Source organism: Gymnogyps californianus, chromosome 3, assembly GCF_018139145.2.
Source record: "Gymnogyps californianus isolate 813 chromosome 3, ASM1813914v2, whole genome shotgun sequence".
NCBI classification, from domain to species: Eukaryota; Metazoa; Chordata; class Aves; order Accipitriformes; family Cathartidae; genus Gymnogyps; species Gymnogyps californianus.
Window position 1 is genome coordinate 77,174,560 of NC_059473.1, and position 21,108 is coordinate 77,195,667.

At 40.6% G+C, this 21,108-nt stretch overlaps 1 protein-coding gene across 2 annotated transcripts in view; it reads right to left on the bottom strand.

Annotated features, from left to right (window-relative positions):
• ARMC2 (armadillo repeat containing 2) overlaps positions 1-15,663 on the bottom strand; it is a 68,432-nt gene extending 52,769 nt beyond the window's left edge. The window contains exons 1-6 of one of the 2 annotated variants that reach the window (XM_050894256.1): positions 15,621-15,663; positions 11,200-11,421; positions 9,811-9,883; positions 7,372-7,540; positions 5,899-6,106; positions 2,087-2,137 (exon numbers count right to left, since the gene is read on the bottom strand). In XM_050894256.1, the coding sequence (XP_050750213.1) occupies positions 2,087-2,137; positions 5,899-6,106; positions 7,372-7,540; positions 9,811-9,883; positions 11,200-11,417 (719 nt within the window). In that variant the 5' untranslated portion in view covers positions 11,418-11,421; positions 15,621-15,663. The remainder of the gene's footprint in view (positions 1-2,086; positions 2,138-5,898; positions 6,107-7,371; positions 7,541-9,810; positions 9,884-11,199; positions 11,422-15,620) is intronic. The other variant, XM_050894257.1, reaches the window with a different exon arrangement.
• Between the last annotated feature and the right edge of the window lie 5,445 nt (positions 15,664-21,108).

Here is a 21,108-nt window from a genome sequence, read left to right on the forward strand (position 1 = left end):
AACAAGACAGATACAAACACAATGTGGAAATAAGTAATTGGTGTGCCTCAAAGAAAAAAGAATTAGTATAACAGCTCAATTTTTAAAGACTGTTTTCCTTTTAGAAAACGTAACAGACACATAGTAAATTACTTGCGGACAGCTAAAGGAAATATAAATTAAAGTATTAAACCAATTACACAAACCTCTAGTCAGTCCTGTTTCTCAGCTGCAAAGCTTTTGAAAAGCATGCAAATAATTGAAAAACTGATAATATAGATGTCCTGAAATTATTTCAGGAATTGTAGAGGATTATATCATAAGTAACACCACCAGAAAAGACAAAAAAAGAGAGTGAAAACTATAACTGAGAGTATAACCGATACCACTGATACGAGAAAGGATAAATAGTAGAAAGGCAACGTAATTTGCAAAAACATGTTGACAAATAGGCCAACTACACTCTGAGTCATCCTAAAGATGAACAAATAACAATTCCTCTATAAACACAATCATGGGCATAGTCCATTACTTATGACAGCTCCAGTGATAAAAAGAATATAGTACTCTATTTATAAAGGCTGTTGATGAAGAACTTCATGTACATGTTAAATAGTATGGCTTAAAATAATAATAGAGGCTGATGAAAAACCTATATCCTTATCCTTTTTATTCTTCACAGTCTTTACATCTTCTGCCTAATACAGAAAATATTAACAATATCTATTTGTGGCAGGGTATCTTTAAGCAAGCAGACAACTAACAGCCTAATTCTAACCATAAAAAACACCTAAAATACTAGCCTGAATATATTTGAGTCTGAAAACCACAGCATCTTCATCTTCCTAACTTGAATGTTGCATAAGCATTCTCATTCTAAACAAAAATTCAATCTAACTCTATTGTTACTATAGTCCTTCCTAAACTGAATTGGCATTCCTTCTTTACCCCTTGCATGTCACACTTTCCCATTCTAGAATTACCATTCAATTGGTAGTAAGGATTCTCAAGACATAGATCTCCCAGATTTGGAGACCAATGACCTTACCCTGAAGCCAATGACTAGAGTGGAAAGACTTCCTTTGGAGTAGGCAGTAAGACTGAGCCTAAACTCCACTCTCTCTTACACAAGTGAAGAGACCAGAGATAACAGCTACCTGTTGCTCTTTTCTTCAGAAGTTTATAAAAAGTTCTGAAAAAAGAATTCTTCATTCCCAATTTTCTCTCAGTATCCCCTAACCCTATACAAAACCAGGCACGTTCTAAGGGCAGGTGTCATACTTTCTTTGGAAAACACTGTAGAAAGCTCTACCTGTGAAAGCTTTCCCACCATTCAATTGTTTATTTCTTAAATTAGTGGTCTCAATAGCTAGTGGAACTGAGGCAGAAATAGAGAAAGATTAGTTAGGAGTATATTAATTTCCTGTTTCCATGTCCTTATGAGAACTCCAGAAGTTGTGAATATGCATAATAAGAAAAGACAAATCCTGAAAGAAGTCTGGAGAATCTGCAGCAATATCAGCTAAACCATACAACAAACTAATATCCACACCATGTCATTCATTTAAAAAATTGATCCAGAGCAAAACAGAATGGGTGTTCCCTTCAGGAAAGAAATCTATCTCCTCTGCAGGAACCCTTTTCTTTGAGGAGAAAAGAATGAATATTTTGGGCGCAGATGTGAAGCTAGTTTGAGCAATCAGACAGAAGTGATTTCCAGTATTCACTTGTCCCCTGCTTTTATCATTTTCTATTGAAGCATTCCAAAACTCTAAAAAGCACAAGAAAGAGAAACTAGTCTTATGGAAGCAGTTGATTAATATCTCTCAAGGATTCTGTCAAACAAGCATTTAATAAGGACAGCAATGGTGATAGAAAACAGGGCATAGCATATCTTCTTTACAGCACCTTCTAATCCTTTTGTAGCTATTTATAGAAACCACTTAAAAAAAGTGTAGAGCAGGCCATTTGGGAATCAACTGTTTGCCACCAAGCTTTTCCTCATTGAAGGCACCTATGTTTCTAAGGAGTCCTGGAATGACATCTAAGCTTTCAGAATACTGAGAAATTGGAGGAGGAGAAAAAAAAAGAATTCATCTTTTCTCACTAGGGAAACTGTTGCTCTTCATCAGCAAATCTGCCATCAGTGTTGACACTTCTGTTGAAATATATGAATGCAGAAAACATTTTAGAAGTTTCATTTCTATAGCAATCACAATAGATGGCAAGGCACAATGGCTGGACAAAGATGTAAACAAAACTTAGCTTCCTTATGATTGTCAGAAATTGCTCCTTGCTTTCCTGAAGCAACATGTCAATAAATTCAATCTGCTTCAATTAATATACCTATTCTATTATAACTAGATGGTTAGTTGAAAAACAGAATTGCAAACAGAATGACAAATAACTCTTCCCCTCAAAAGGTCCTTTTCTCTTTTTTCCTCCAGTATCTTTATAAAGCAGTAGTGATTTCATTAGCACTGTTCATTCTTTTCATCAGTTCTTGGGACAACAAAAGAATCTGAGATGGAAAGTGTGCAAGTCTCTTGCTGAAATAAAATACTACCCTTCTGTTCTCTTTGAAATAAATGCAATAGCATTAATGGCAGGAATCTGCCATGCTACTTTGGCATGCTCTACAGTTTCATCATTAACAGAAAAACAACTTTATTAGAAAAGTTATTTTGGTACATATATAGGAACTGTGGGGAAAGGGGAGTAAGGAGTCTCATGCACTTTCTCCTGGACGAAGTGTACTATTTCTATAATCCTCTTGCTTAATTCCTGCAAGGATTTTACATCACTGGGATACAGAATTGAAGCTGACACAACTGCTTCATATGGAGAATGACAGGACTCCAGGTAATAAAAGTTTTCACATTCCTTTAAGCCTTCACCCTATTATTCCTGAATACAATGTACTTTAAACAGAAAATATCTTTTTAACTTCATACAAGATTCCCCAAGTCCTTATGACATAGAAGCAGATGCAATCTAATGATAGCAATCATCTAGTACCTGTAAACATGTTCTAATGAGAAAGAATGCCAAAACTCTGTTACTGCAACGACCCCTCTATGGTACTGGAACCTTTTGTATACAACTCTTATCAAAACCAAACTCAACAAACTATATTGAAGGATAGGTTTGTGATACCTTTCAACTGCCTTGTCAGATGAAGAATGACATCTCTGGACTCAGAAAAGGATATAGATCAAGGTCTACCTGACTCGTGTAGTATCATATGCAAATACTGAACCAACATGTTTATTGGCATAAGTCTTAGCAATGAGTTAGAATGTATGAGAGCAGTTGAGGTTACCTAGAGTCATTCCATCATACAATGGCATGAACTGCTTGGGCTGATACAGATGTGGGATCTTTGTCCTTTACTAAAGGGAAAGCATTTTGTATTATTTTTGTGCATATTACAGCATTGCAGGTATGTCTGGTACTCTAAGCCATATGAGCACCTAAATGTTGTTAGTGATCCTTGGTGCAAGGGTATAACGCAGCACAGGCAGCATCTCTTAGGCAGCACTGGAAAAAGTCGCCTCTGTCTCAAGCACACAGAAAGCACACACAACCCACAGGAGAAGGTAAGAGGTGCACCATTCAAAAATACAGATCTTGCATTCAACAGAGGAAGAACGAGGAATATTATGTTACTCTTCTATTTTGGAGAAAACTAGTCAGAACAAGATTGGAAAACATTTTTTTTTATTATCTTAAGGCCAGTAATTGGAGATCTAATTTAAGTGATGGGTGAGATTCAACTACCTCTAGTATTACTCTCCCTAGTTCAAACATGGATATGACAAGCTACATGCATTAACGTTCCATCTTTTATGGTTAGAATCATTAGTATCTTAGCTATCACATTAAGAGTCAGAAAAGTAAGTAACAGGTCATAAAGAAATTAAGCCAGCGGAGCTTACGCAAAATGAGCCTTGACAACCTATTCTTCAAATATGCACAGTGATATTTGAAGAATATAAAATTGAAAATATATAATTTTCCCCTTTCAACTTCTTATATTTTCTAAAACTCCTCTTACATGGAGAAACTGAACTGAAAATGTCCTATAAGACTTCATGTTGCAACGAGCAATCTTTTCGGTAATAGGCTTTTTTCACCTGTTCCTAAGAATATTTCAATAGAGAAGCCAGTCATTCTCAAAAATTATCAAGGTAATCAAGGTAAATCATGACATTCTGTGGTTCAGGCTACCAGAAAACTCAATGATTATGGTACACAACGCCATATGAATGGCTGATTGCGAAAAGCACCAGTAACAAAAACCCAAAATCAAAAACCTGCAGAGCTCTCAAGCTTATAAAGGAGAAGCATATAACTTTGAACAGATAGCAAGGATGAGTTAACTGTTCAATCATACCTGTAAGTTCTAAAATTATGACTCAGAAGGAAGGTCATTCTTTCCAATTAGTAAAAGCATCAACTGACCCTTTCTTATTAGAGACACTTGGATACCATTAACTGACTACCCATTTCAACTCCAACACTAAAGTACTTCACACTATACCTTTACTAAATAAAAGTCAAATTACAGTAACTATGTAGTATGATAATCCATACAGTCTTTACCTAAAAAGTCTTTTGGGTCACTGATTTTAATGGGAGAAAATGACCTTGCACTGAAGCATTCTCCTTGGTGCTTTACTTTCCTTCACCCATATTTTTCATCGATGGGCTTATTTTCTCGTTTTCGCTCCCTCCATACTCATGGAACTTTTTCTTTGCTCCCATAAGTCTCCAGTCTTTCAGAATCTTTTTTTTTTTTTTTAATCCTGCATTCAGTTTTATATAAAAGAAGACTGCTATGATAGCTCTGCTACATATCATTTGCTGTAACAGCCTCAATGGACAACATTCTCTAAACTATTCAGTACTATCATCAAGTTAGTAAATGAAAGGCATTTCATTTTATAAAATTAAGAATATACTCCTTAATATCAAAGGTGCTTAAGAATACCCAGGGAAATAATTTTTTCCTAAGCATAAAAACATGCCAGAAAGAAGATACCTACTGGCAAACATTTATATTTAATAGTGACCAAGTGTTTATAGGATGTGTTTTGAAAATAAACTGTTATTCACTCTTTGTTGTGGAGACTGTCAGATCTGTCAATGTTATTAGCACAAAACGGCTGTTCATCCAACTAATAATGCAGCAACTGATACACCTACTGAACATAGCGCCATGGACTATTCCTCCCTGTGCAAGAATTCAGATCTGAATTGAAACGGAAAAAAAAAAAAGAGACTTAACTGTGAGTTACAGAATGGATGTAATAATCTAGGTTCAGTAAAAACAGACTGCATGCACATAAGTCTCATTAATCTCTTACACCTGTTTGGTCACAAAATAAAAAAAACCAAAACCTAAAAAAAGTTCAAAGCCACAAAAAAATTCTGCCTCTATTGCCAATGAGTTTAAGCCTGGTTTTTGTGTACAATCACGTTTCCCCAATACCAGAACTGAAAACACTGCTCTACTCATCTGTGGAGCTAAGGGAAGAATGTATAGCACCTTAAAACAACAGGCTTGAACTGTAAAAGCAAGCACATTGAATTTAAACTTGAGTATTCTATATGCAATTATTAGAAGACCTAGTTTTGAAATGTTAATGATCAAACAAAACTAAAATTATTTCATATCAAGCAACTTCCTACCAACAATTTTTGGACAAATTAGTCTTTTGAGTGTAGAAACTTCCTAAGAACAGAAGTGTAAAGATTTTTTTTTTCCTAATAATCTAAACATAGTTTTGTTTTAGTGCATAAATAGTGCTACCTTCAAATTCCATCAATTTTAAACATTTTGATACTTGCACAACTGAATATCCAGGAAGAGGGTTGGGTGGAAGGCACACATTACCATACTCGAGCAATACTGACCTTTCTCCTCTCAGCTGAAATACAAATTTTCCTGCTGTCCCTTTTAGGAAGTCTTCCCTCTCCAATCTGCTGATATGCTCATTACAAATTAATTGTCTACTTTCATCATCAAATGGTGTGTATGACCTTTGCTCTGCTAAGCAGTTATTATTACTTCTGCAAAGATTATTCATCATAGCTGGTTCTTCAGAATCTAGCTTCTCTTCACCTGAAATAGCCAAAGAGAATACATTTTGTAGAAGTGTTCTTACACAATAAATACACGACGGAGCTCAAAATGAATTATGGTTTGTCATGTTACATTATCAAAATTTGCTTGTATCAATTTAAAAGGTGAGAAAGCTTAATACTATTTAGAACAAAGTAGTCAAAGTCTTCTTATGAACATCATTTCTTAAAGTCTTTCAGTTTTGTGTTTTAACATTTTAATCTTTCATTTGTTTTTTTTTTAATTTCCCTTTTACAGATAGATGGTTTGTACCTTGTGAAAGAAGTGATTACATTTCAGGATCTGAATATTATGAAGGAACTCAAGCAAAAGGTAGCTGTTAATCTTGTACCTTGGTACGTACACACGATAAGAACATGCACAAAAAACTTAAGTAAACATTTGCATGATCCCCAAAGGGGAGAAGAGGCAAACTCAGGCTATAACTACATTAGGTTCTCAACTTCTCCAATTAGTAACATCAACTTATTAAGGCTAATGGATGAAACTACATATAGGGGTACATGATTTAAATATATATTTATAGAATATGTACATAATAACGAAGTAAAGTTTAGTACTTTTTGTATAAGACTTATTTTGCAATAAGGTAAAAAGTGAGATATTCAGTTTATCATGTAAAGTAACAATCCTAGGCAATGTAAGAATTGTCATTATTACAAATGAGTTTTCATTAGAGACAGAGTTCCACGACGTTTTATTATGAGCCAACATGCAGGAAACCAAGATGTCAAGTCATTTCCCATCTGCAAGAAAATTACTTTTAAATCCTACATTTAGTGACCTTTATTAAGTCTCCACTAATGAAACTCCTAACAACAAATACGATGTAGTTGGAGGCCTGTTAAGACATATCACTCCTTTTTACTCCTCCTTTTATGCTCAATAATCCATCAGGGAATCTCCTTAGATGATGCCATCTCATGATCTCTTTAAACATTTCAGCATTTAATGTTAATTTTACCCATTGAAGAAAACTTTCAGTAAAAATTCCATTACTTAGAAACCTATAGGAAAAAAAGGCACCTGACTAGCTTTCAACTCACTTTCAGAAGTGAAACCAGTATCATTTTTGGAAATCACATTTTCAAAACTGCCTTAAAGCCATTTAAATATTTTAAAAATCTACTCTGAAAGAACATGCAGGTCCTTTAATATAACATAATAATTCATGTAATTAACAATATTAATACCCATCATGCAGTTATTTTTCTAGGAAATAATATGTATCAAAACATTCTTACTCTGATCAGGAGGAACCATTTTAGCAGAAAGGAAATTTCCCTGAGAAGTTCTTCTAAATAAGCGTGCCCGAGCACTGCTGACTTTTCTAACCTCTGGAGCATTGGCAGGAGGTTTTGGAAGGGAAATAGAAGAATCTTCGTCTTTTGCAAAAGTGACTAGTATTGGTTTCTGTGACAAAGTTAAAGAAGACGTTTTAATAAAAGCACAGATAATTTCATTTTCATATAAACAAAAATTAAAAAAAAAAGAAAACCAAATGATTTATACAAAGAATTAAGTTCAGAATAGAATAGATAAAAGTTACATAGGTTTCCTCATTAAGAAATTTTCATATCCAGAATCTAATCATACCATTCCACTGAACAAGCCAGATATCTATACCCTTATCGCTACAGAAAGCCATTTAAAGGCAAACATTCAGGGTGCAGAAAACAAACAAAAACTAGCCTGAGTAGAGCAATTGAAACTCAGAATTATTTCTTTCCCTCATAAATACTCATTTAACATCATCTGCAGTATGTTTGTCAAAAAGAAAAAATGTTGTGCCAAAGACTTGCGCTAACAATTCTAGAGGCACATCTATTCTTTATGATTTGTTTTTGAGCACTAAAGTAGTATTTCCAAAACACTTCAAATATGTTCATATCATATGTACCACTTCCTATCACATGGAGACAAATCATGCAGATCCAGAAACATGCAAGTTCTAGTTTTATTTATGTCAGTATCTTGCATCTTAGAGGATGTGACCAACCCCCTAAACCTCTGGTACAAAATGCTTGTTGTGCCCCACATAAATGCATTGCCCTCTAAGATCAAGGTTCTCTACCAATTTCCTTACAATAAAGAACCCATTAGAAAGTCTCCAGTCCAATCCTTTGGAGCTCTCCCCAGTATTAGTTGAAGACAGCCAACAGGTGAGACCCACTCCCCACAACCACTGTGACTAAAACAAGCTCTACATTTACAGTGTACTAACTTATCTCCATTGGTAAAGCAGAAAAGGCAGTTTTTGCATTGGTCTTAACAGTAGTTTTCTCTAGTTTTTTTTTTCCACTCACACACACAAGATAAATGTAAATTTAACAGCAGTATTTAAATCCAACTGTAGATACATTTAATCTAAATATAAGTATGGTCAGACTTTTTTAATTTTATTCATGTAAATACATTACCTTATCAAAATTACTGAAGTATAACATTTCTTGGATTTTTTTTTCCCCTAACTTCCTAAAGAATGCTACATTTAGATTACTATCTTGAAGAAACAATATATACAGCTAGCATACTTAACCGTTTTAGCATGCTCTGTTCTCTCTGGTACTAAACAAATGATCATGACTTAATCTTATATTTAAAGATTAAATATAAAAAACCTGAAAGAGCAGATACACTTATAACTTGAAAACAATTCAAAACTTTCACACAGGGGAAAAAGGGGTTCTTACAAGTACCTCTATCTGTTTTTAAATAAGCTACAATCATTACATTTTATAGATGTGTAAGTCAAATAGAAAGCACAATCAACCTAGTTACTTTCAAGTTATTGATCACAGAACCACAGAACAGTTCAAGTTGGAAGGGACCTCTGGAGGTCATCTTGCCCAAGCCCCCTGCTCAAGCATCTAGAGCCAGTTGCCCAGGACCGTGTCCAGGAAGCTTTTGAAGATCTCTGGGCAACCTGTGCCAGGGCTTCGTCACCCTCACAGCAGAAAAAGTGTTTCCTGAAGTTCAGAGGGAACTTCCCACATTTCAGTTTGTGCCCACTGCCTCTGGTCCTGTCACTGAAGAGAGCCTGGCCCCATCCTCTTTGCACCCTCCCTTCAGGTATTTATATACATGGATAAGATCCCCCCTGAGCCTTCTCTTCTCCAGGCTGAATGGTCCCAGCTCTCTCAGCCTTGCTCCAGTCCCTTCATCACCTTTGTGGCCCTTCACTGGACTCTCTCCAGTTGTTTCATGTCTCTTTTGTACTGGGGAGCCCAGAACTGGACACAGCACCCCAGGTGTGGCCTTACCAGGGCTGAGTAGAGAGGAAGGATCACTTCCCTCAACCCGCTGGCAACACTCCTCCTAATGCAGCCCAGCATACCATCAGCCGCCTTCTTAGCGGCAAGGACACGTTGCTGGCTCATGTTGATGCTCATGACCTTTTTCTATTTTAGTAATCTTACACAAGAAAGCTGACTCGAGTATCCATCTTCTGATTCTTGTTAATGTCACTTAGAATTATAATGCAGTGCAGCAATATTTAAATAGTTTAAATTATTTTCAGGTTTCTTCTGGGGAAAAAATGACAAAACTGATTTTAAGTCTCAGACTAACATTACAACAGGCTTCCTTTTCTCCCCAACTTATTTAAACCATATCTTTTCCTCATACTACCGATACACATATTTTTATGTCAGTATTGCATGACTTATTTCCAGAGTACTCACATCATCCAGTGGGCTAAGACGAACACCAGACACTGGTCTTGATTCAGCCAAATCAAAACTGGATGCATGAAGACTAACATAAAGAAATTAAACACAATATGAATAAAGCAGACCCAGTGTTTCCTGGTGGATTTTTTTTTTTTTTTTAATACATTGCATGCTTCTTCCCTTTGCCAATGAATATGGGGAAAAGGAGGAAGAAAGGAAGAGTGACAGAGCACTTTTATACTATCACTCTTCTTCCATGAATGCTATTTAACTTTGATATCTGGGAATCCAGCAGCATCAAGGGAGAAGAATTATGAGATCGCCTGCACACCTGCCATGATACAGTTTATTTCATACACATCTATAACAATTCTCTTATATAAGCCTAAATTCATGCACAAACCCAACTGTGGTCAGTGCCCAAACTATCTGACACAAGCTGCAGAACACTGCAGGGCAGAAAACCCAGGTTTGTGCAGGCATGAGCATGCTCCTTCCCATACACAGGAGAAGCACAGACAGAACAAGCATGGATGTCAGCCAGAGGGACCTCATTACCTGGTCACCAACGAACAGCCAAGCCACTCTCAGGCTGTTGCCTTCTGTAAGGGCACAACACTATGCAGTAAGGAATATCGGATACATTGAGTGCCTGAAGTCATGCTGCCATGAAAACAGCAAGGACAGTGACTTACTTGTATGGCCATTCAAACATGTTTCAGCATCTTTTCTGGCATGCCTGACACCTAACATGACAAATACAGCTCATATCTCCTCCCTACAGTCATTACAGAATTGGCATATAAGGACAGCTAAAAAATGACTGGGAAAATGGATGAAAAAAGCCCAATATACAATTTTTTTTCCTCTTTTGTCACAAGAGACAGATCTATTGAGCTCTGTGAATTACAGTACATAACAAAATTCCACACAGAAATAATTCTGAAGTAGTATAAATTTTGTTTAAAAATGAGCATTTCAAACTTCAAGACCTCCAATTTTATATTTAAAAAGATCTGAGAAAGCTCTGAAAAAAGATCTAGCATACAGTTTATATGGAAACAAGCAAGCTTTCACAGTTTCTAGGGAAAAGATTAAGACTATCTCAACTAAAGGCATACATTATCTTAAGAAAAAGGTGAGTTACAGACCATTTTCCTATACTATTCTCCACATACCAAACTAGTGTAATGACTGCCTCTGGTAGCTCTAATCCACAGGAACTTCCTGGACACGTAGATTAACACCAACAGTAAGGATCATTAGAAGACGGCAAAGGATGTGATTAGGAATACAGATTAACACAGGGGAAAAAAAAAAAAACAAACACCGGAAACATAATTACAGAATCAAATCTCTTGCTGCTACAGGATATCTGAAAAAGTCTTAAAGTCACAGTACCTAAAAACTGAAGGGGGTCTATTTTGAGGAGCTCGTGAGGATCCAGATCCAAAAAGTTTCCTTTGATCCTCTGTAGGTGTAAATGGTCTCCGAGTTCTTAGTGTTCGTAGAACATTTCTGGCTTCATTTATAATCTCAGAACTGGTCTTCTGCTTTGGCACTGAAAGCCTGTAGAACGGTTCTGCCTTTTCTGTATTTTTATTCTTTGAAGCTTGCATTCCTCTGCAAAATAGTGCACAGGAACAACACTGTACAATATGGAAAGCACAGAATATAATGCTAGTTTTAAATTACAAACTATTAAATCATCAATGGTTATGCTACCATAATGTAGTTAAAAAGGATATTATAAAAAAATCCTAGACAGTGATGAAGTAGTGGAAAATAAGGCTCATTGATACTGCATTTCCCTCACTATTTCTCAGTTCTGTAGGAAAATACTGAAGAAGAACAGAAAGCATCTGACATAGAGGACCTTTAGTTTTTTAGAGGGAGCTAAAATACACCACACTCAGTATCACAGTGCTTTCTGGGCCAAATGTGGTACTCTCCAATACTACAGAAAATCTGTTTCTTAACACCTGATTACTTATAAAACATCATAGCCAAAACAGGAATTCAATAATATGCTATAAAGAGACACTTTCTTTCCAATGAACTTAGGAAATACCCAATATAAGTTATCGACCTTACCAAGGGCAGTTTCCTCATAACTCAGAGGTATTATTATCAGTAACTGAAGCACAGTTATCAGTAAATGATAAGCAGAGACAAGGAAGAACAAGCAATCCATTTTTACTCTGAGACAAATGCCTCCCCAACCCACCCCCAAGCACATGCAAACAAAGATAACACTAATATAAGATAAATTATCAACCCAAACTTTCAATCAGTGTTCTGTCCTGCTGCATCTTCCGGCAAATGCAGTGGGCAGTGAAAGACTTGCTTCATCATCTCTCGAGCCCCCCACAATCAACCGCTATCCTGGTGCAGTTCGCTGTAGATACCATCCTTGTCTTTTTACAGCAAATTCATCACGAGCCTTAAACCATCCAAAACTCCTCTTCTGCTTTTCAAACTTACCTAAAAAGAAAAATATGTTTCTGCCCTGTCTGTGACTCAGACCATCTGGTAACTTCTATTCGCTCACATAGTTTATGACAACGAACCGACAGTAGATCAGAGGCCACCATCTTGGTTATTTCTAAACTATGGAGCAAAAAATCCTATTTCTTTAGTTTCTTAGTTCACTTCTTCCTGTTCTGCTTTTTTACATTTCCAACTGCCTCTTCTGTTCTTTCTGTGAGAGCCTGTACATTCTGGCACAGTTTCTTTAATTAATACACAACCCAAGCCCTTCAGCTGAACTACACAAGATAAAATTGGATACTAAGGAGCAGCGCACCAACCTCTTTCACTAAAATATACATAATTACAACACACACAAACAGATCAGGAGCCTAAGCCTGTCAAGTGTTTTTAATCTTTCCGATTACCATTAATACATTACTTTTCTTCACCGTGACTGAATTTGGCTCTCCATGCTCCCTATTCTTCCCTCTATTACAACATGATTCAAAAGAGTTAAGTAAGGAATTCCACTGCAGCAGTCTGTTTGGAGCAATTACACAGCCATTCCTCACTGAATAGGGAAGGTAGATTATCATTCCCTATTCTCCCAGCTACTGGGAGTCAAGATTTTGACCTTTAAGTGGAAGGTCTTCTGCCATATGTCTGATACAGTTATTATCCAGCATATATGGAAACAATAGCTGTGAATAAATACTAAAACATAATCAACATGATTCTACAAATCAGAAATTTGAACTAATTCACCTTTCTTCTTTTCTGGTCTATATATGTTGATCCACCTTGCTAAATTTTAAAATAAATCTTCTCAAGTAACCTAATATCTTACATTTAATCTCTGAAGGTCACCGTTTTCTTTAGTTCTTAAACCCTCTGTGCTCTGACATTGAAATGTGTATTTTATGGGATTTACGTATACGTTCTTCATAGTTAAACTAAGAAGCAACCCGAGAGATATGATGTGCTTCTGTGGAACAGCACCATCTCTGATATAATCAGCTTTAGGTTTTGTTAATTCTGCTATCAACTGCAAATTTTCTATCCCAGAAGTACATTTATTTGCCACAGTTCCATTATAATAACTTTTTGTTGAAGCCTTCACCTCTTACCTATTTCTTTTTAACTGGCAAAGGAACTTTTCTACTGTAAGCTTTATTAGTTAAGTCCTACTATTTGGGCACTGTTAGTCACCCTTCCAATCCATTAAAACCAAAGTTTTAATAATTAACGTTGCAAAGGGAACCTATGACTTAGTTTGAATGCTTGACTGAGCTCACTGCTGCATTGCTACTTTAGCGGAGAGGGGGAGAGCACGGCCTTTCCCTACTGCTGGAGCAGCAAGGCTGGCGGGCGGCAGTCTCCGCTTGCCGGCGCTGAGGCAGAGCGCGGAGCGAGCCCGGGAGCTGTCACGGGGGGGCGGCAGTGAGCAGAACGCGGACCCGATCAGAGCATTAACACTTCGTCATTTTGGCGTAAGGTAGTATTAGACACATTCAGAATTGTGGTAGTGATACGATACCAATATATTATTAATTGATATCTCAGAAAATGTAATAGAACACAAAGAAACAAGTAAGCCGTGTCATACAATATGAGATGCGTGTATATATATGATACAATAAGAAAGCTTACTCTTTCTTGCAAGCATTTAAAAATCACGAGTAATTCTTTACCTGAATGAATTTGGCTGCTGTGCCATCACAGTACAACCATTGTCTCTTTCTCAAGACAGAGAAAGACGATTTGTACTCTCTATTTTATAATGCCTAAGGCTGAAAATTTTAAGCATCAAGCAATTGCTCTGCTGCTGCAGCAGCACTCAAGAAAGAAGTTTCATCTGGTCTCCAGCGTCCCACGCCCCAGAAGCTTTGAGGAAGCACCTTCAGCTACATTACACCAGTTCTCTTCCTAGAAAAGTACTACCTAGATCTGGGCATAAGGGAAAAACCCTCCAGTCACCAGAAGCTTTCTTGACTTTGATGAGCATACGGTACCTGAATCATTCAATCGCAATGCCAGAGACTAATTTAAAATAAGGTGCAACAAATGAGCACAACAAGCAGAAAGTGGAAGTATATGATGAAGGAGGAGCGCAAGAGTGGAAGGGAAACGACTGCGCTGGCTGCCCAGCACACAATCTGATTTTACCCTTGGTTTTCATTGTTTATACAAGACTAGTTCTGCCTGGTTTTGTATTTATTTGTAAGAAATTCTGCTTTTTCCACAAACTCTACTCAATATCCTTTTTGAAATAAAGTATCTTAGTTGCAAATAAGAAATAATTCTAATTATTAGTGCTTCTTTCTGAAAATCCAGCAGTGTTCCCATTTTGCTCCCCAATCCCAGCAGGGGACAGACAAAGGGAATGTCGCAGTGTCAATGGGGACAGCATAACTGGTACGCACAGATCTTGTCCCCCACTGCTATCACCATTCCCCAGGTAGTCTTTAACTTGCACAGATGAAGAATTCCTCTCCGACTCTATACTGGAAGGCAGAAGAGTATTAACCCAGTGTCTGAAAAGCCATACTTGGGCTCTCGTCTTTTTTTGCCAGTTGTTTACTCCAGAGGCCTGGTCTTTGCTGTACAGAAAGATTTGAAAGCAGTAGATAGCGGTACAGGATCAGAGAACCCCAGATTAGTCCTAGCTGTCTCCAGAAGTGAGATATGTGCTGCGAGGGTGCAGCTGAGAGAAGCAGGGCTGACTACATCAGATGTAGCACCACGCTGACTCTGCCATCCTATCTCCCACCTCAAAACCAGTGTCATTTAATTGCTAGCATACAGAGTGGGTATACTTGTGTCCTGGTTTCGGCTGGGAAAGAGTTAATGTTCTTCTTAGTAGCTGGTACAGTGCGGGGTTTTGGATTTAGTGTGAGAATCATGTTGATAACACGCTGATGGTTTAGTTGTTGCTAAGTAGCGCTTATCTTAAGTTAAGGACTTCTCAGTTTCCCATGCTCTGCCAGCAAGCAGGTGTGCAAGAAGCTGGGAGGGAGCATAGCCAGGACAGCTGACCCGAACTAGCCAAAGGGATATTCCATACCATGGAACGTCAGACCCAGTATATAAACTGGAGGGAGTTGGCCGGGAGGCGCGGATTGCTGCTTGGGCATTGGTCAGCAGGTGGTGAACAATTGCATTGTGCATCACTAAGTACAGCGAGAAGAAAGCCTGTATTCAAGCCGCGAACACTCTGCTCACCGACATCTGAATCCACATTCTGTCTGCCCAAGCAAATCTCTAGAACAGTTAGCACCCAAATACAGGTTTAGTAAGAGTGAACTAATAATGGGTATTATTAGATATAATTTTAAACATCAGCAACTTACCAATCACAACTGATACGCTTGCAGCTTGGTGAAATTTTGAAGCAGAGAAATCACTATCAAAAAGAAATGAGAACTAAGTTATGACAAATTGAGCCTGCAGCCCTCAACAGAGCAAGATTTTCAGTGCAGCCGTCAGATAACACGTCCAAGAGGAACTCCCCAAATAAGCACTACCTGTGGAGTAAAAGCTGACCCGGGCTTTGTGGAGTAACGAACCCAAAGTCGGCAAAACAAGACTCTCGCCCGGACACAGTGGACAGCAAGCTACCGGGAAACGGAACAGAGGTTCTCCCTCTCCAGCCACTTCTGCAAAACCTCCGGTCCGACTTACCGCACACCCCAGCCCTTCGCCCCAGCCCGACCCTCCGCGAACCCGCAGAGAGGCGGCAGCCCCCGAGGACGAGCGTTACGGCCAGGCGGGGCACGGCTGGCGCTGGCCGCGGGGCTCGGCCTGCCTAACGGCCCTGCCGACTCCCCCTCCCCAGCGGCGGAGGGTCGGGACCCGGAACCGCCGGGCCCCGGTCCCCTTCACTCTCCCCGCCGCGGGCGGCCCCCGCGACCGGCGGCACCGGCGCCCGCTGTTCCCATGGCAACAGTACACACCATGGCCGCCGGGCCGCGAGCGAAGTGCGGCCGACCCAGCAGCGCGCCGGGGCCGGGCGGGACCTTCACTCACCTCCGCCGAGGGAGACGGCAGCCCCGCCATAGCGCCGGTACCGTTACGCCCCGCGCGCTCCCCTCAGCCGCACCTGCGGAGGTGGGGGTCGGGGAGCCCGGAGACGCCAAGGCGCCTGCGCGGGCACCTGCAAGCGCATGCGCAGCGCGGCCTAGGCCAGGGCGGGCTGAAGGGAGCGGGAGCGGGAGCCGGAGCGGGCTGCGCGGGCCTGGCGCTGTGTTGTGATAGTCCCGCGGCGGTTGTAGCGGCTGCTTGTCCTGGCCGGCGTCCCCATAGCCCGGGTCCCGCTCCCGCTCCCGCTGCAGCGTTGGCCTGTAGGATGGTGGTTTTCTGGCGGAGGGCACTTCCCCTGGCCCGTCCTGACTCACATTTTAGGGCACAGTAGCAGATGGCAAAAGCCCAGGTTAGGGTTGACAAGAGTTACTCAGTTTGGAAATGCTGGATGTGACCTGTTAGAATACCCTCTCTCTCAGCTCAGATCTACAGATTGGAAACGGAGACATTGAAAGTTTTCCCCAGTAAAACAAAACGGGGGGACTCGGGCACGGTGTAGCAGCAGCCGCAAAACCCCTTCCCTGGGTCACGCTGGTCAGGCACTGAGGGTCGGGTTGCTCATCTTGGTGGCTTCCTGCCAGGCCAGAAGCGCTATCGCATCTCCTGCTCGCCTCCTGTTCTCTGGGAGGCCAAAAGATAGCCATTTTCACATTGTCCGTAGCAGAGCTTCACACAAATCAGTCCCGCAGGCTGGAGAGCTCTGTTGGAGTGGCACAAGGGGGTCACTTGCAGTGTCTTCCCCAAGCTGCCTCCTGGGTAAGGTCCTACCGAAGGTGCATCCACTTCCAGGTTTCGGGACCCCGTTGGCCAGGTGCACGGGACACTCACTGAACAGCTCCCTTGCATGCCTCCCGCTACTGGGATGGGTAATGTGATCACGGCTCGTATCAGAAAATCTCCAGACATGTAACAACAACAAAGACAGGCCTGTTGCAGCAAGTGGGTTGTTCATGACTGACAAGGACAGTCTTTGTTCACTGTCTCTGAATGTGTTTTGAAATTTATCTAAAAACTGCTATAGGAGGGTGGTGATTATCTCTTTGTGAATAACAGAAAAATGCAACAAATACAGCTCCATCTGACCAAGCTTCTTCCTTGGTTCCTTTATAACACATTTCAGATATATCTGAAAGCACTCTCCGAATAAATTCATCTTGTATATATATATTTATATGTAAATATATCTCTCTCTTACTCACTTGAAGTTCCTTTTACTAATTGCTTGCTAACATCATAACTTTGACTTCCTCATGTTTGTTAGACAAGAACTCTGTGGACATTTTAAATTTAATTTGTCTTTCTGAATATTGTTATAAGCCTGTTATGCCCCTTTCTTCTAGAAAAAAGTCCTCTTCCAGTTTCTCTTTTGATTCTGACAGGCATTATGATAGCAGTAAAAAGATCTCCATGTGTAACCCTACCCAGTTTACATAACACATGCCATTATCTCTGCTAGCTTTTCCTTTATCTCTAATTATTAGACATGTAGTCCTCTTTCTTCTACAGCCAAGTTCAATACCTCAGAAGTAACGAAAACCTTGTTAGTATTGTACTTGCTTTTCTTTGTATATCCTTCCTTAAAAGCCAAAGGAGTGTGTGTGTGTGTGTGCATGCACGCTATTTTCAGATCATTCACAGTTAGCTTATTCTCTGTTATTTTCTTCTGAACCTTTCTTTTATTGAGATAATACAAGCAAAGTTTCACAGAAAAATGTGTAGATGTTTCCTGGTAAAGCCAGTTTGAATCCCTTTTTACTGTTATCATCTCATAATTCTTTAAACAATTTTTAAATCCACCCAGTTAAACCCACTAAGCCTTCCTTCTTGGCTTCTTTAATCCTTTTCATATGCACATTATTTCTCCTCTCTCTATTTTCTAGGTCATCAAATTGAAGAGTTAATTTTTTATTCATTTTCTGAGCTTTGGCAATTATAGCAAATATTTCTTCTGTGATGTCTCTCTGCTATGTCTCAGCTGTTACAACTTTCTCACTTAAATCCCTTTTCTCATGTGCTTTTTATTGAATGAACTCTCTCAGCACCTGTTTTAAATGCAGGTACTTAATTAAATCTCCTTGTTTGCAATAACACTGCTTTAGGATGGAAGTATCATCAAAACATATAAACTGACTTGGTCTAGGCAAGCCGGTATTTGCTCAAGAGATTGCTGAGGAAAAAGCAATGTGTTCTGAGCAGTTCTGCCTAACTAACAAAAAAATACAAAGTATTCAATTCTGTCATATTCATTCAAATTACTTTATTTTTTTAGATTTGAAAGTCATGAAAGGGATTTTGTGCTGGTATCCAGTCTCAGTTTTCAGTTTGGCTAACTTAAATTTGTCTAGAAATGAAACTTATCTGGATATCCAAGCATACAAGGCCTATATTTCAATGCAATCCAGAATTAGCTAACAGCGTTAAACACTTTGCCTGCCAAGTGTTCATTGATCATACTTGCTGCTGCTTGTTGCTGACCTGTAAGAGCAGCCTCCAGTGCAATTTCAGCAACACAAGTGGCAATGCAATCCCCATTTCCCCCTATTTCTTTCCTCTTTTTCAAAACAAAACAACAGTCCCACCTCCAATCTGGACAAAAATCTTCCTGTCATATTCAACTTTGCATAGACCATCTGGTATGTGCTGTTAAATAAGCTCTGTGTTTCATATCACTTGTAGCTCATTACAAAGGCAGGTGAAGCAGTTCATTTTATGGCAGTTAGTTAGAAACAACCCCTATACTAGGTGGCCTAGTGAGTTTTAATCAAATAGGTTTATGAAGATCTCCATTATATGCAGCAGGGAAATCTGTCACAGGAAAAGAGCACTGGTGTATTGGGTTTGCGTGGCAAGGTTTTGGTAGCCGGGGGGCTACAGGGGTGGCTTCTGTGAGAAGCTGCTAGAAGCTTCCCCCATGTCTGATAGAGCCAATGCCAGCCAGCTCCAAGTCAGACCCACCGCTGGCCAAGGCCGAGCCCATCAGCGACGGTGGTAGTGCCTCTGGGATAGCATATTTAAGAAGGGGGAAAAAACTGCTGTGGAAACAGCAGTGGAGAGAGGATTGAGAGTATGTGAGAGAAACAACCCTGCCGACACCGAGGTCAGTGAAGAAGGAGGGGGAGGAGGTGCTCCAGGTGCCGGAGCAGAGATTCCCCTGCAGCCCGTGGTGAAGACCATGGTGAGGCAGGCTGTCCCCCTGCAGCCCATGGAGGTTAACAGTGGAGCAGATATCCACCTGCAGCCCCTGGAGGACCCCATGCTGGAGCAGGTAGATGCCCAAAGGAGGCTGTGACCCTGTGGGAAGCCCACACTGGAGCAGGCTCCTGGCAGGACCTGTGGACCCATGGAGAGAGGAGCCCACACTGGAGCAGGTTTGCTGGCAGGACTTGTGACCCCGTGGGGGACCCATGCTGGAGCAGTCTGTTCCTGAACGACTGCACCCCATGGAAGGGACCCACGCTGGAGCAGTTCGTGAAGAACTGTAGCCCATGGGAAGGACTCACGTTGGAGAAGTTCATGGAGGACTGTCTCCCGTGGGAGGGACCCCACGCTGGAGCAGGGGAAGAGTGTGAGGAGTCCTCCCCCTGAGGAGGAGGAAGGAGTGGCAGAAACAATGTGTGATGAACTGACCACAACCGCCATTCCCTGTCCCCCTGTGCTGCTGAGGGGAGGATGTAGAGAATTCGGGAGTAAAGTTAAGCCCAGGAAGAAGGCAGGGGTGGGAAGAAGGTGTTTTAAGATTTAGTTTTTATTTCTCATTATCCTGCTCTGATTTGACTAGTAATAAATTAAATTAATTTTCCCCAAGTTGAGTCTGTTTTGCCCGTAACGGTAATTGCTGAGTGATCTCCCTGTCCTTATCTTGACCCATGAGCCTTTCGTTACATTTTCTTTCCCCTGTCCAGCTGAGGAGGGGACTGATAGAGTGGCTTTGGTGGGCACCTGGAGTTCAGCCAGGATCAACCCACCACAACTGGGTGTATGATGAGATGACTGGTTGACGGGTAAGGGGAGAGCAGTGTATGCTGTTTATCTTAAATAGGGCTTTTGATGGTCTCCCATTACACCCTCACAGACAAACTGATGAAACATGGGCCGTTTAAGTGGATGGTGAGGTGGACTGAAATTTGGCTGAACTGCAGAGCTCAAAGGGTTGAGATCAGCAGCACAAAATGCAGCTGGAGGCTGGTCAGCAGCAGCATGCACCCTCAGCAAGTTTGCTGACGATACAAAACTGGGTGGAGTAGCTGCTACACCAGATGGTTGTGCTGCCACTCAGAGGGACCTTGACAGGCTGGTGAACTGGGCCAAGAGGGATCTCAAGAAGTTCAGCAAAGGGAAACGTAAAGCCCTGCAGCTGGGGAGGAATAACCCTATGCACCAGTACACGCTGAGGGCCAACTGGCTGAAAATGAGCTTGGCAGAAAAAGACCTGGGTATCCCAGTTGACACCAAGTTGAACATGAGCCAGCAATGTGCCCTTGCTGCAAAGGTGGCCAACAGCCTCCTGGGCTGCATTAGGAAGAGCATTGCCAGCAGGTGGAGGGAGGTGATTCTTTTCGTCTGCGCAGCACTGATGAGGCCACAAGTGGAGCGCTGGGTCCAGTCATGGGCTCCTCAGTACAACAGAGACATGGACATACTGGAGTAAGCCCAGCAAAGGACCACTAAGATGACTGAGGGACTGGAGCATCTTTCGTATGAGGAAAGGCTGAGAGAGCTGGGACTGTTTAGCCTGGAGAAGAGAAGGCTCTGGGTGGG